A 13,785-nucleotide genomic window follows, 5' to 3' on the forward strand; every position below is an offset into this window, starting at 1 on the left:
CCGGATTTTTCGACGGTGTATACAGATGGCTCAAAAGATGGCGATAGCGTTGCATGTGCTGCTGTCCATGGTGACAGAACTGTAACTGAACGGTTGCCATCGAGCGCTTCCATATTCACAGCTGAAGCTCGAGCCATATTGTTAGCACTTAAATTGATTACTCAATCTAATCTGTCACAGTTTATTATTTGTTCTGACTCTTTGAGCTGTCTTTTGGCAATTAAGAATCACAAACTGAAAAATACTCTTCTTTTACAAATTTTATATTTTATTCATCGACTTCGGGAATTTGATAAAGAGATTGTTTTCCTATGGGTACCTAGTCATGTTGGTATTCAGGGGAATTCAGTTGTAGACAGGGTTGCCAAAAAGGCATTAAATGTAATAATAAAGGACGTTAGTTTGCCATACACCGATTTTAAACCTTTAATAAGGAAATATATTTTAAAGATGTGGCAGGACCGATGGGACGGTCTTGAACACTACAAACTCAATTCCATAAAACCAGATCTAGGCGTTCATCAATCCGGGTCGGGCAATCGCAAAGAGCAAGTGGTCATGACTAGATGCCGCATTGGACATTCTAGATTTACACATGGCCATTTGCTTGTTGGTTATCCTCCACCTGAGTGTATCCCATGTGATTGCCCTTTCTCTATCAAACATGTTCTTCTGGATTGTGTGGATTTTGCCAACACCAGGCAAAATTATTTTGACTGCGCCAATATGTTTGATTTGTTCAAGACCGTTTCATCTAAAAACATTATCGATTTCTTGCGGGACATCGGTTTATTTAATAAAATCTAAATTGGATACCTTCCATGATTTTTCAATATTTTAAATGTTTTATCGAAGTTATGTTTCTATATGTATTTTATGTCTTAGGTTCACCTTTTATGTACCTTTTTATATGTAAATAGCTGTTTGTTTTAATTTCATTATTTTATGAAGAGACTTTGATCTTGCTTTTAATATTTTCCTTGCATTAAATGTTCTTGCCGTGATATGGCCCTGGTCGCCGAAACGGCAATAAACAACAACAATCAATCAATCAATCAATCCATGGGAGCTTCCACACCCTTCTTTCATTTTTGATCTGCGTGAATATAAAAAGTCCGATACCAATCCTTTATTTTTACAACAAAAATTTTCTGAAATTAAAGCAAATTATCCAGATTTTTTGACGGTGTATACAGATGGCTCAAAAGATGGCGATAGCGTTGCATGTGCTGCTGTCCATGGTGACAGAACTGTAACTGAACGGTTGCCATCAAGCGCTTCCATATTCACAGCTGAAGCTCGAGCCATATTGTTAGCACTTAAATTGATTACTCAATCTAATCTGTCACAGTTTATTATTTGTTCTGACTCTTTGAGCTGTCTTTTGGCAATTAAGAATCACAAAGTGAAAAACACTCTTATTTTACAAATTTTGTATTTTATTCATCGACTTCGAGAATTTGATAGAGAGATTGTTTTTCTCTGGATACCCAGTCATGTTGGTATTCAGGGGAATTCAGTTGTAGACTGGGTTGCCAAAAAGGCATTAAATGATATAATAAAGGGTGTTAGTTTGCCATACACCGATTTTAGACCTTTAATAAGAAAATATATTTTGAAGATGTGGCAGGACCGATGGGACGGTCTTGAACACAACAAACAAAACAATTAAACCCCATCTAGGCGTTCATCAATCCGGGTCGGGCAATCGCAAAGAGCAAGTGGTCATGACTAGATGCCGCATTGGACATTCTAGATTTACTCATGGCCATTTGCTTGTTGGTGATCCTCCACCTGAGTGTATCCCATGTGATTGCCCTTTCTCTATCAAACATGTTCTTCTAGATTGTATGGATTTTGCTAATACCAGGCAAAATTATTTTGACTGCGCCGATATGTTTGATTTGTTCAAGACCGTTTCATCTAAAAACATTATCGATTTCTTGCGGGACATCGGTTTATTTAATAAAATCTAAATTGGATATCTTCCTTGTTTTTTCAATATTTTAAATGTTTTATCGAAGTTATGATTCTATATGTATTTGATTTCTTAGGTTCACCTTTTATGTACCTTTTTATATGTAAATAGCTGTTTGTTTTAATTTCATTATTTTATGAAGAGACTTTGATCTTGCTTTTAATATTTCCATTTCATTCAATGTTCTTGCCGTGATATGGCCCTGGTCGCCGAAACGGCATTAAAACATAACAATCAATCAATCAACAGTCAATCATTTAACTTCAATGTCATGTTCTGGTGTTTCTTACACTGAACGACATTTGCAGTATGTACTTCAGACGAAGTCTACAAAACGATGCCCTGCTGATCTTTAATATCGTCATTTTCGGAGCTAAATTTCTGATCGAGATTTTCAAGATAATCAGTCGATGCACGTTTAGCCACAAGTTTGCCATGTGACATTCCTCTGACCTCTGTTTACTCATGTCATCTCTCAAGAGAAATTCATTGACTCTTCTACTAATCATTCTCCCAACAATAATCAATCAATCTTTCCCTCTGTTTTTGTAATTCTATGCCTATCGAGATTCGTTTCTTTTGTACTTCTAACGGCTCTGTACGTTTTAGTAAATACTTCAACTAGAGTTTCGATACTGAGTTTTGAGAATGTTTTTTTCGATGCGGTCTTTGGATGATAAAAACACACATAAGGCAAAATAAATCAACTGATATAGAATAACGCTTCCAATGCTGTTCTCTTAGCCAGGGAAATTGTAGTTTTCTATTATTTGACTCGGAAATTACGGAACTGACTAACTTCAGGCAAAAGTCAAAATGAGTTTAAGAATGGTCCTGACTTGGTGCAGGTATTGCCAGTGGAAATGGTGGATTAAACCAGATTTAAAGTATGCTAAACTTCCCTCAGAAATTGTTTTCGGTATATTAATGTACAAGGGCTTGATGCACATATGTAAAGTTAAATTGGATTTTGTGTCAGCTTGTAGTATTTACTTTTATCAGCATTTGAAAATAATTGTACATTAAAAAATTTAACTCAAAACTTAAATATATTGCTTTTTTTCTATTAATCGTTAATTGCTTTCCCGTTATAGTACCAGCTGTGCTTGGTGCTTTAACCATTTTTCATTTGAATAGTCAACGATAATGTTGACTTTTCTTGCAGGTTTTTCTGTTGTTTTTATCGTTAATATGAACGAATACGGATATCTACAAGCATCGACGATTACTGAAAGAGACGAAATAAATGTGGATGGAAAGAATAATCAAAGCGCATTACCCGCACACATGTTTGAAATGACAGACGAGCTGAAGCAACTTATTCTTGATCGTCATAACGAAGCCCGGGACGAAGTCGAACCACCCGCTTCACCGTCTCTTAGACATTTGGTAAGTTTTGTTTGTTATTCATTATGAATGTATATTATAATGCAGAAATTGCTTACAAGCGTCGCTACGATCACAGCAGTTTTCTTTGACCAGTATGTAAGTTGGGTACAAAATGTTCGAGGCGCATAGTCGGTTGAGATCGTTGAATATAACACATTCCTTTGAAATAAAAATTGAAATATTCAAATAATTATGTACATTATTATAAATAATACCATAACCATTACAACCATGAATGCACATTCATTTATTTCACATGACTACACATGCATTAAAATTCTTAAAATTTTGACATTTTAATAAATTCAAATATGTCTAATAGTGAGATGTCCATTGAAATTTCCTTTATCATGTGCGAATCCAAGAAGGAGCTTGCAACCCCCACCCCCATCCATTGGCCATAAATTTGGAAAACGGTTTACTGCACGAAATCATGAGTTGTCACAATTTCCACCTCAAAAAGATCCTAATTTCCTTTCGCCCGGTCTTTCATTTAACGAACCAAGTGGTCAGTAATATTCGAATAACCGAGTCCTAAAATAATGTAGTGTGTTTGTTAAAACGTATGCATAAAGTGCGTTGACTGTACATCTAGTGTACTTGGTAAATAGTAAAGAACTAATTCATATATAATTTAAGTTCGAACAATGGTTCAGGGTGCAAAAAAAAACACAAAACAAACCTACAAACTAAAATTTCAGCAACAGAATGAAAAACTATGTATGTATCTTGTAATGTAGTCTCTTACATTTTCTGAATGAGAGGAGCATGGACCAGGTGCACGGGTAGAGTAAGGGTCCTCTGCTTTTCTAGAAACACCCGCCGAGTTGCTCATAAAAAGTCAAGCCCGAGGTAGGCGAAAGAGGAAAGGAGTTTTGTAAACCAGAAATTTGTTGTCCCTTCGTTTCTGTATATAGGTACAGATTAGGTCAGTTCTAACCTCTACCTCCCCGTGCTGATCCGGGTGTCAAAAGAATAGGCCTGCAGCAGCGCTAAGCTTGTCGTAAAAGGCGACTAAATAGTGCTCAGAAACCTAGCCGGGGGTTAGACGCTCTGCCTACGGAGCAACTAGGTTGTGTGCCCCAGGTGGTGGAATGGGGTACCCCTGTCGTATTACATGCTGGGGTTGTCAGGCTATAATACGGAAAACCTGACCGCAAACCATAATGGTGCACTGTGTTGGGAAAGATATCATGTTCCTCGCACGTTAAAGAACCCTACTGTGGTGTTCGATACGAGTAGGAACCTTTGCGCTCCGTCACAGGAGGCTAAATTGTCCGACCCTACCAATCCCTCCCATTTTCTCGTGGCAATCAAAATTTGTTGACCCTATTATCCTTGTGTCCCATCCCTATTTTTATTTCATCATCATCATTTCATGTTCGTTTTATCATCCTTTTCATGTTCATCGGCTGAATATAGCTGAAATATTGCTGCACGGGCGTTAAACCCCAATAATCAATCAATCTAACCTCTCTCAAATCTCCCCTAGAACTCTCAGATGAACAGTTCTGTGGCAGATTTAGAAAAGTTCTTGGACAGTTCTAAAGCCAGCTCCTCTGACAGTTCTAGCAGAACCGGCTCGCCTAGTAGAAGTCTTCTCGTAGAATTGACTCTGTTAGAACTGGCCGAAGAGCTGGCTCTATTAGTAGAAAAATTCTCGTAAAGCCGGTTCTATTGTACGTAGCAGAACTGTCAAAAGAACTGGCTCTAGGTCTGTTCTATGATGCTTTTATAACTGTCATACAACTCGTGTATCTAATAGTTCCCTTGAGCGGTTACAACTGATCTCATCTGTATCTTGACCCTGAATAAACATGACAACAATCTTCTAAACTGAAAAAAATCCTGTAGTTCTAAAGGAGTTTGGTTAAGACATGTTTCACTGTGCTTGTATTCTATTTTAGACATGGAATGATAATATAGCGGAAACAGCAGAAAATTACGCTAAAGAGTGCTACTTTGGACACAAGAATCGATATTACATCCCATCATTAATGTTTCCAGGAGCCGGAGAAAATATATACAGGGACCTTAGTAAGTTCCAGTAGTGGACTCGAGGAAGGGTTCCAGGGGTCGGATTCCATTTTATGTTGGAATTTTTTTATCTCTCGCATAAATCAACCAGTTCAAAGACAAGAACACTTGTACCGTGATTTCATTCACAATCTATATTTTTTATCTCAAAAGTGCAACAACCAAATGACAAACTAAGACTGGTTATGTGGCCTTTGTTGTAACCGTTTCCTAATTTAGAGGATTTTCTAAATGCACCCCTTGTCTGATTTTTAAAAGACTGTTGCTTTAAAATGATTCTTTGTCATTCTTATTTTGGCTCCTGTAGACTAAACTAAAGTTCAATGTAATTTCAGCAAGTGAAAGTGAAGAAGATTTTGTAAACAACGCCATGGACAGCTTTATAAACGAAAAATACAATTTCTTTTATCCAAGTACATGTTATGACAGAAAAATGTGTGATGATTATACTCGGGTATGTAGCTTTAAAAGTGTAGCTCTCGTTAGATATGCTAACTAAGTTAAGTGTCAGTCTCTGTAAGAATCGGACAGTAAGTAAAACATGGTATGAAAACCCCACCATTTTGAAAATTGAAATTGACTGCTTGCATCTTAAGAAATAAGGAAAAAAGACTAGCTTTTTCATATCATGCTGGTGCTTTGAGTTACAATTTATGTGCTGAAAACGAATATTTCAAGGGCAGATAACTCTGTCAAAAACCTCATTCTTCTAACATATGATTGGAAAAATTCTGAGCAAATCGATGATGCAGAGATCAAATAGTGGTCTTTTCAAATGTAGAAAGCATCCTTGAGCAAAGTTATATTGTGAGATCGGTGGGTATTTAACATGCATGTTTCGGATTTTTCCCATTTTGCCTGATTCTTACAAATACTTACATTTAAGGTGGAACTATCAACAATGATGTAGATTATTTGATGTACTGTACAATGTTCAAAATTTCGCGATGGACAAAAAATCGGTACCCACCAAAAGAAAATGCTACACTCCTTGAGACGTTTGGGTTCCACCACTAACGATACCAAGATGCACGACAAACGAACGCTCGTTCGGAACGATGAAAAATAATAATACATTGAACTAACAATTAATGAAGAAAGAAAAAAATATTAAAAATAAAGTTTATATAAATGATACAATAAATAATATTTAAGATATAAAAAATAATAACTAAAACAAAATTCAAATAATGGGTTTACAAAAATAAACGTTTCAATCGTGCGTTTAAACAAACGCTTCTAACGTACGTTTTTAAAACGCTCAGCAAACGCACGATAAACGTTGCACGAACGCTAAAATGGGAAACGTGGACGTTTCAAGGAATGTTATTTATCACCTTTTTATAACCGCGTAAATGTTCAATTGACAAATGCGCGAAAAAATGATAATACGTTCACAGTTTTCTGTTCTGATGGGTTACAAAAAAAATTAGGTCACGCCAAATTATTTCTTGCTCTACGGAATTTTCTACTTAAGAAATTGGGTGAGCGAAGGATTTGAAAATTTTCATAAAAAGTGTTATTTTGCATTTTTTTATGCATGCGAAAGTATATATGACAGAATCTACGAAAAAAAGTATTGTAGAGGACTTTATTTACCACTTACTTTTTATGATTTATATAAATATCAATTTCTTAGGCATTTTATTTCGGTTCAACATAAAGTGATGACATTTGTGTAAGGATGTGCTCGTCATGTCTTCTGTTTTGGTATTCTCAGTTTTGGTGCTTGATCCTTCAATGTCCCCACTTTCTAATATTGGACACAAACAATATCAGCTAAATTGTTCGTTACTTTAAGCTTTAGTGCTTAAGTATAAATTTTTATAGAATCAGGCAAAATGGGAAACAATAGAAACATGTATGTCAAAACCCCATCGGTCTGACAATAAAATGTTACTCAAATGATGCTTTCTTTTGTTTGATCTCTGCATCACTGTATTTGCTCAGAATTGTTCAATAGAATGTTAGAAAAATGAGATTTTTGACAGAGTGGTATGCCTTGAAATGTTTATTTCCAGTGCATTTCAATTCCATTGTAACTCAGTTCACCGAAATGATATGGAAGATCTTGTCTTTATTTACTTTATTCTGATGGTGTGATTAGTCAAATGAAACTTTCAAAATTGTGTTGTTTTTTTTTTCACACAGATACTTAATCTATGTAATCATATACACTCCTTGAGACGTTTATGTTTCCCGCACACAGGATACCCAAACGCACGCTAAACGCTCACCAAACGCACGATAGACGAACGACGAAAAATAATATTGACACAGAGATGACGTTACTATAGTATTTGGGGCCGCCTGGCGGCCCCATTCCCCCTGCTGAAAAAATTCCCAATTGCCGGTAGCGAAAAATTTTTAAATCCGGATTTTTTCGTATCCGTCCGTAATCCGTTTCCGCGTTCCAATACAACCACAATATCCGGGACGCGGTTGCGAAGTAATAAAATTTTGTGAACGTACTTATTAATGAGAAAGGTAGTTGGATCTTTTGATGGATACGTTTGCAAATATAATTAAACTGTTTAACAATGCTACCTTCGGGGCGTATTATGTAGCAGAGTCATTTGTTGTTTATAGACCTTTATTATGAGCTTGAGTTTGATCGAGTGTCTAGACCCAGAAATTTCGACAGTTTCAAAACATATACAAGCCTAATATATGTGGAAGTCCTGTCACAAGTGACCTTACAATGAATTGGTATGGGATGAGGGTGAAGCTGTTGTTCCCATGATAAAAAAAATATCAGTTCAATATACTGGTACTTGTAGAGTAAACTAACATGTAAAATGTAATTTTAAATGAGCAATAATTCAAAAGTCAAAACATAAAAAAATACATATCATGCACATTATGTTCTGCCTTGATGGTGTTTGTTGTAGTACTAGTATCATATCATCTGTACCATCTCAGTAGAGACTTAGCTCTTTCTATACGTAAACATACATCATGTTATTGATTATAGTCGAAGGAAAAATACTGATCAAATGGTGCACGTAAAATTCCCAACTGCAACAAAAATTCCGCGTTTGACTTCAGGGGGACCCATTTGAAAAAGTTCAAAATCATCCCTGTGACATATAATGAAGACAGAAAAAATAAAAAATAAAATGAATGAAATTATGTAAATTAATAATAGCAAAAAATATAAAAATAATAGTTGAATCAAGGAAATAATCAAAGTACAAAAATAAACGAACGCTTCTATCGTGGTGCGTTCAAACGAAAGCAAAATGATGTGTAAACGCACGATAAACGACGCACGAACGCTAAAATGGGAAACTTGAACGTCTCAAGGAGTGTATGTGATGTGCCTACTTCTGGTAGACCTTATCTAATCAATTAGTCGTTTATTACAAATGCAGATAATATGGGACGCCGTAAAAGAAGTGGGTTGTGCTATGGGTACTTGTGACAGTTTTACTGATAAATACAGTATGAGCAGAGGAGATTTCTATAATGGTGGCAAGTACATGGTTTGTCAGTACTACCCAGCGTAAGTAAACTTACCTTCTGTGTTTAGATAGGGCTTGCTGTAAAGAATGTTTGAATGAAGCTTCGTTTGTCTCACGGTAGCGTGCTCGCCACTAGTGCAGGAGGCCGATTGTTTGACTCGCACCGATGATTTAAAACTGGAAGTCACTGCTTCTCCGCCAAGTGCGAGATTTTTAGGGAATATAGTGACAAGAAGGCTGCGAGTTAAAATACTGTGCCAAACTGGGAGACATACTTGCGGGTTGTTTCGTCAATGAGCTAGTATAATAAAGATCGGTTCAGCGGGTCGGACTACATGCAGAATAACGCAGGTTCTGATCGATTGGTCAATCGTTCTTGTTCTTGAATCCATGAATAATCCTCTATAGATGGTTAAATCATCATCAATCAATCGACAAAGTCCAACCAAAAGGTTTAAAACTTGATGTTGTACTTCTCATTCAAACTGTAACAGAGTGCAAACTTGGTGACTCAGAGATTAATGTATCCGTGCGAGTTGACATTCCAATGAGTTGTTGTTGCTGTCTCAGTCCAGTAAAATAAATATCTATTGTTTTGATCAAACTTCTGGCAGTGCATTAATTACCTGCTGTTCGAAGGCAATCAATCCATCGATCAATTAAAAATTTCTTCTTAAAAGTGTTACTCGTGTATTATAGTTTTCATGAACAGAAAATTACGCTGACAATTAAGGTAGATTTTACGGGTCTAGAACATAACCCCCCGGACAAAAGCCTCTGGATAAAAGCTCCCCCCCCCTCCCGGCAAAAGCCCACCATATATTAATAAGAATGTTAATGTAAAATATGTATTTATTTTTTGTTTATTTTTGTTTGATTGGTTTATGTTTGTGTATTTTTTAATTTTTTTTCTTATGTTGTGGGTTCCTTTTTTATTGGTATTACATTTTTTTTGTCTTTTTAGGGTAATTAGGAAGTTCTTGTGTGTTGTTGAAATGGTTTTATTTCTGTGTATATTTTTTTTTTTTATTTTTGTTCGTTTATTTTTTGTTAATTCTAATTGACTTCAATTTCAAACTATTTGAAAGTTTTTATCATAGTTAAATGACCAACTATGAACATCATGAAAAGGTCAAAGATCAAAGTACATTATAACTATCGATTATACCATTCATCTAAACTAATTGAAGTCATCACTACAGAAGTTTTATGGTCATCATGAACTCGTGGATCGTTATGGTGTATCCATCTGCACCATGAAAACTGATTTATTCAACGGGTCATAGTTTTCCTATACTCGTTTGTCTACCCCGGACTTGACTTTTTATGAGCAACTCGCCGGGTGTTTCTAGAAAACAGAGGACGCTTACCCTACCGGTGCACCTGGTCCATGCCCCTAGCTTTTAGTGGAGTCCGAGTTCCACATTTGCTTTTGTTACTCTGTATGTATGATTTTAGTTACTTTATGTTCTTTGTTGTGTATGTTTGTTTTCCAGGTATAGTCTTTGTACCTGGATTACATTCTTTTGTTTAACGCTATAACCTTGGTTCCTTGATTACTCTTTAAAACGTAGTCTAAAATAAAATTTCAAAACAAAGTAAATGTTTAAATTTTACAATTCCAGTATTTATACATTTTTGTATCAGTCCGCGTAGTGTAAGCTGCAAAGAAATTAAATTTCGAAATTTACTTTCAGTATTAGTAGAAATATTATTCATAATTAATAAAATAATTTCCCATGGGGGTCTTTTGTCCTAGGGTGGCTTTTATATGGGGGAGGGGTTGTTCGGGGGCTTTTGTCCTGATCCCAAATTTAACTTGAAAATTTTTGTCAAGATTTGCCTAATTTTTCATAGAGGTGGTGTTTGGTGAACATACATTCGGGTTTTTACTTGAGAACATAATCCTCAGGTAATTGAGCCTTAATGTTTATGATTTTTGAACAATATTATATATGGGTTCGACATTGATTTCTGTTTCGCGATTAATTGAAAATCTATAACATTCCTTAAAGATTTGGTATATTTTCAAAGAAAACCGAGTATAATCGATTTTGTTCTTGTTGTAAAGAAAAACTTTAAAATTGTGTATTATTTTTGTATGCTTCATTTTTTCACGACAGCTGTTTCTTGATGCCTTCATCTTTATTTTTGCAGTGGGAATGTCTTTGATACAAATCGAACGACGGGTAAATCAATATTAAAACCACCGTACAAAACCGAGCTTCCCATCGTCTAAGATGAAAGGTGATTTTGCGTATAGTGTTGAAGACAACAATTGCCCAACTTCAACTGATGCTCAGATCATGATTCGGTTTTAAAATAAACACTTTATGTCTATGTCTTCATTATTATACCCCCGCAAGCATTGTCTGTAGGTAATATAGGAATCAAAGCAGAGGATATCCTGAATATCCTGAAACTCTCTTTTGTATAAACGTCTCGATCGGATCCCCTGAATATCCTGAAAATCTCTTTTGTATGAACGTCTGGATCGGATCCCCTGAATATCCTGAAACTCTCTTTTGTATAAACGTCTGGATCGGATCCCCTTTGTGTTACTTTCAGGATACGAAATCCCCTTTCTTGCTCGTTCAACTGCAGCTGATGCTCAGATCCTGATAATTTTTTTTCATATAAAAGCTTGCTGTTTTGTCATTAGTTTATTATAATTATACTCCCTGTCTGTCTGTCTGTTCGTCCATCTTCAAATGATGCTCACATCCTGAATTTTAGGGAAGAAAAATTTTCTGACTCTCATTTTATCATTTTTATTATACGTGTGCAAAGGAAGTTTGGGGATATGAATCGCAATGTCTGCAACTGATGCTCAGGGTGTGTTTTTTTGCTTTGAGGTGGTGGGGGGGAAGCTGTTTGTGTTCTTTGTTTATCTTCATTGTCAATTAATCAACCATTCAGTGACTGATCCGGTGAAAGGGCTGTGTGACAATCTGTCAACACAAGTTATCATTCACTCTACGCTTGAGTATAACTAAACAAACATGAATGTGTAAGAAAAAAAATTCCAAGAAAAAACGTAAAACGGAAAATTTTCAAGTTCCTAGAACTAATTTGATATGTCGGATATTTTATTGAGAAGAATCTAGGGAAAAAAAGTAAAATTTGCACCCCCCCCCCCTGTTTTCCAATATATATATATATCACCAAAATCGGTAATATCCATTTTGTTCTCTATTAAAGTCCTTTATGGTGAACCATTTCATTAATTGATGTTGTTCCATGTTTTGTGATGCGAATAAAACGTAATAGCAATAACCGGTTGAATGGTGAGTTTGGTACAAACGGTCAAATAAACACGACATAATCAAGAGTAAGACGGATGCTTTGCACCAAGTCTCTGAAATATGAAAATCATTTAAGAAATAATTCGTGGAGGGGTAGATTTGTACTCATTTTAACATGGGTACGGCATTTACATTTGATATTTGAATACCGAGCGACAGCCAGGTGTTAAATGAGAATATAAACGTCAAACCCATGTTAAAACGAGTACAAATCTACCCCCATGAGAAGAAATTATTTCTTTTCTAATATGACAAATACGGTAACTTTTTGTGACAATTATTTCCCTAGGCGTAGCCAAAATAACGGCTGTTTCGTTCAACCTCCACCGTATGGAAGTTGGATTAAATTTGTATATTAATGTCATCGTGTGTTAAATGTGTGTATTTATATAATTGATTTCAATTAGAAAACCTCTCAGCCGTTAAATCATCGCGTAAACGTTTTTAAATAAGTGTTTTGTCTCTAAGCGACAGCGAAAGAAAAGAGACAGTTCGCAGGTGCTAAAGGATAGGTTGTACCGACATATACTGTTTGACGATATGAATTCGCAGGTGCTAAAGGTTGGGTTGTACCGACATATACTGTTTTGACGATATGAATTCGCAGGTGCTAAAGGTTGGGTTGTACCGACATATACTGTTTGACGATATGAATTCGCAGGTGCTAAAGGTTGGGTTGTACCGACATATACTGTTTGACGATATGAATTCGCAGGTGCTAAAGGTTGGGTTGTACCGACATATACTGTTTGACGATATGAAGACGTCATATTAGAATTAAAAATTATAAAACAATTACATGCCACTGATTTAATCATTAAGCAAATACATCCAAAACTCATGAGGTGAAAATGAACTAATTGTCAGGGAAACCATACCTATAAACTCCTAGTATAAGGAGTATGTTTTCCACTGTCATTGGTGGATTGGAATCCCATCCTCAATTTCAATGGAAAATTTCGTTAATTTCGTTAAATTTTACGGCAATTGTTTACAAATAACAGTCTGAAATCTTGTCTCTTGCGACTTTTGACTGTGAAAACGTGTTATTTTATACTAAAAACCCATATATTTGTGTTCATTTGTTATATACTTTCAATCGAAAAGAAGTTTGGAAACTATGCTGTTTTTCTTGGAAAATTTTGTGCAAAATGAATGGTCAAATGATAGACTGCAAGTCCCGTTTGTCATATATGACTTTCTGAAGCAACCCCTGCATGATAAAATGGGAGTAATAGACCATTTCCCGTTACTGGCTCCGATGAGCATGCGTGATCCATATTTCTACGAGGTAGGGCTTGGGGTACAACACATGAATTTTCCTCGCAGGAGTGTATATCAAGAGTACATATCGACTTTCCCGCAGTTAACATGAAATGCTTTATCAGCAAACACTTTCATGACGCAAAGATTTTGATTTTTTTTTTTTTTTTGGCTTTTTGATTACAGAGATAGACCTAGGGTAAGTGACATTACTCTTCAAATCATTGATATGGTTGTATCATATTCAAATTCACCAAAACCTATCAAGTTTCCATTTGAAACAGAATGAAATCAGTCCAAGTTCCTAGATACTTGCATAAGATTGATGTAAAATGCTGAGTATAAACGT

General features: G+C 35.7%; 1 protein-coding gene across 1 annotated transcript; it reads left to right on the forward strand.

The window, feature by feature from the left end:
• The first annotated feature begins 3,112 nt into the window (after positions 1-3,112).
• LOC148596896 (uncharacterized) lies at positions 3,113-11,208 on the forward strand. Its single transcript, XM_088563848.1, has 5 exons — positions 3,113-3,367; positions 5,275-5,404; positions 5,740-5,858; positions 8,779-8,909; positions 11,026-11,208. The coding sequence occupies exons 1-5, from the start codon at positions 3,125-3,127 to the stop codon at positions 11,105-11,107; spliced, it is 705 nt and encodes a 234-aa protein (XP_088419974.1). The 5' UTR covers positions 3,113-3,124; the 3' UTR covers positions 11,108-11,208.
• Positions 11,209-13,785: the final 2,577 nt, after the last annotated feature.

This window comes from Perna viridis, chromosome 15, assembly GCF_037379345.1.
Source record: "Perna viridis isolate PV_CMFRI_1.1 ecotype Kerala chromosome 15, ASM3737934v1, whole genome shotgun sequence".
NCBI classification, from domain to species: domain Eukaryota; kingdom Metazoa; phylum Mollusca; class Bivalvia; order Mytilida; family Mytilidae; genus Perna; species Perna viridis.

Excerpts from the sequence above, each read along its gene's own strand:
- LOC148596896 (XM_088563848.1), top strand. The coding sequence starts at position 3,125 with ATGTTGACTTTTCTTGCAGGTTTTTCTGTTGTTTTTATCGTTAATATG. Across the intron at positions 3,368-5,274 it reads CACCGTCTCTTAGACATTTG|ACATGGAATGATAATATAGC; the intron begins GTAAGTTTTGTT and ends ATTCTATTTTAG. Across the intron at positions 8,910-11,025 it reads GTTTGTCAGTACTACCCAGC|TGGGAATGTCTTTGATACAA; the intron begins GTAAGTAAACTT and ends TTATTTTTGCAG.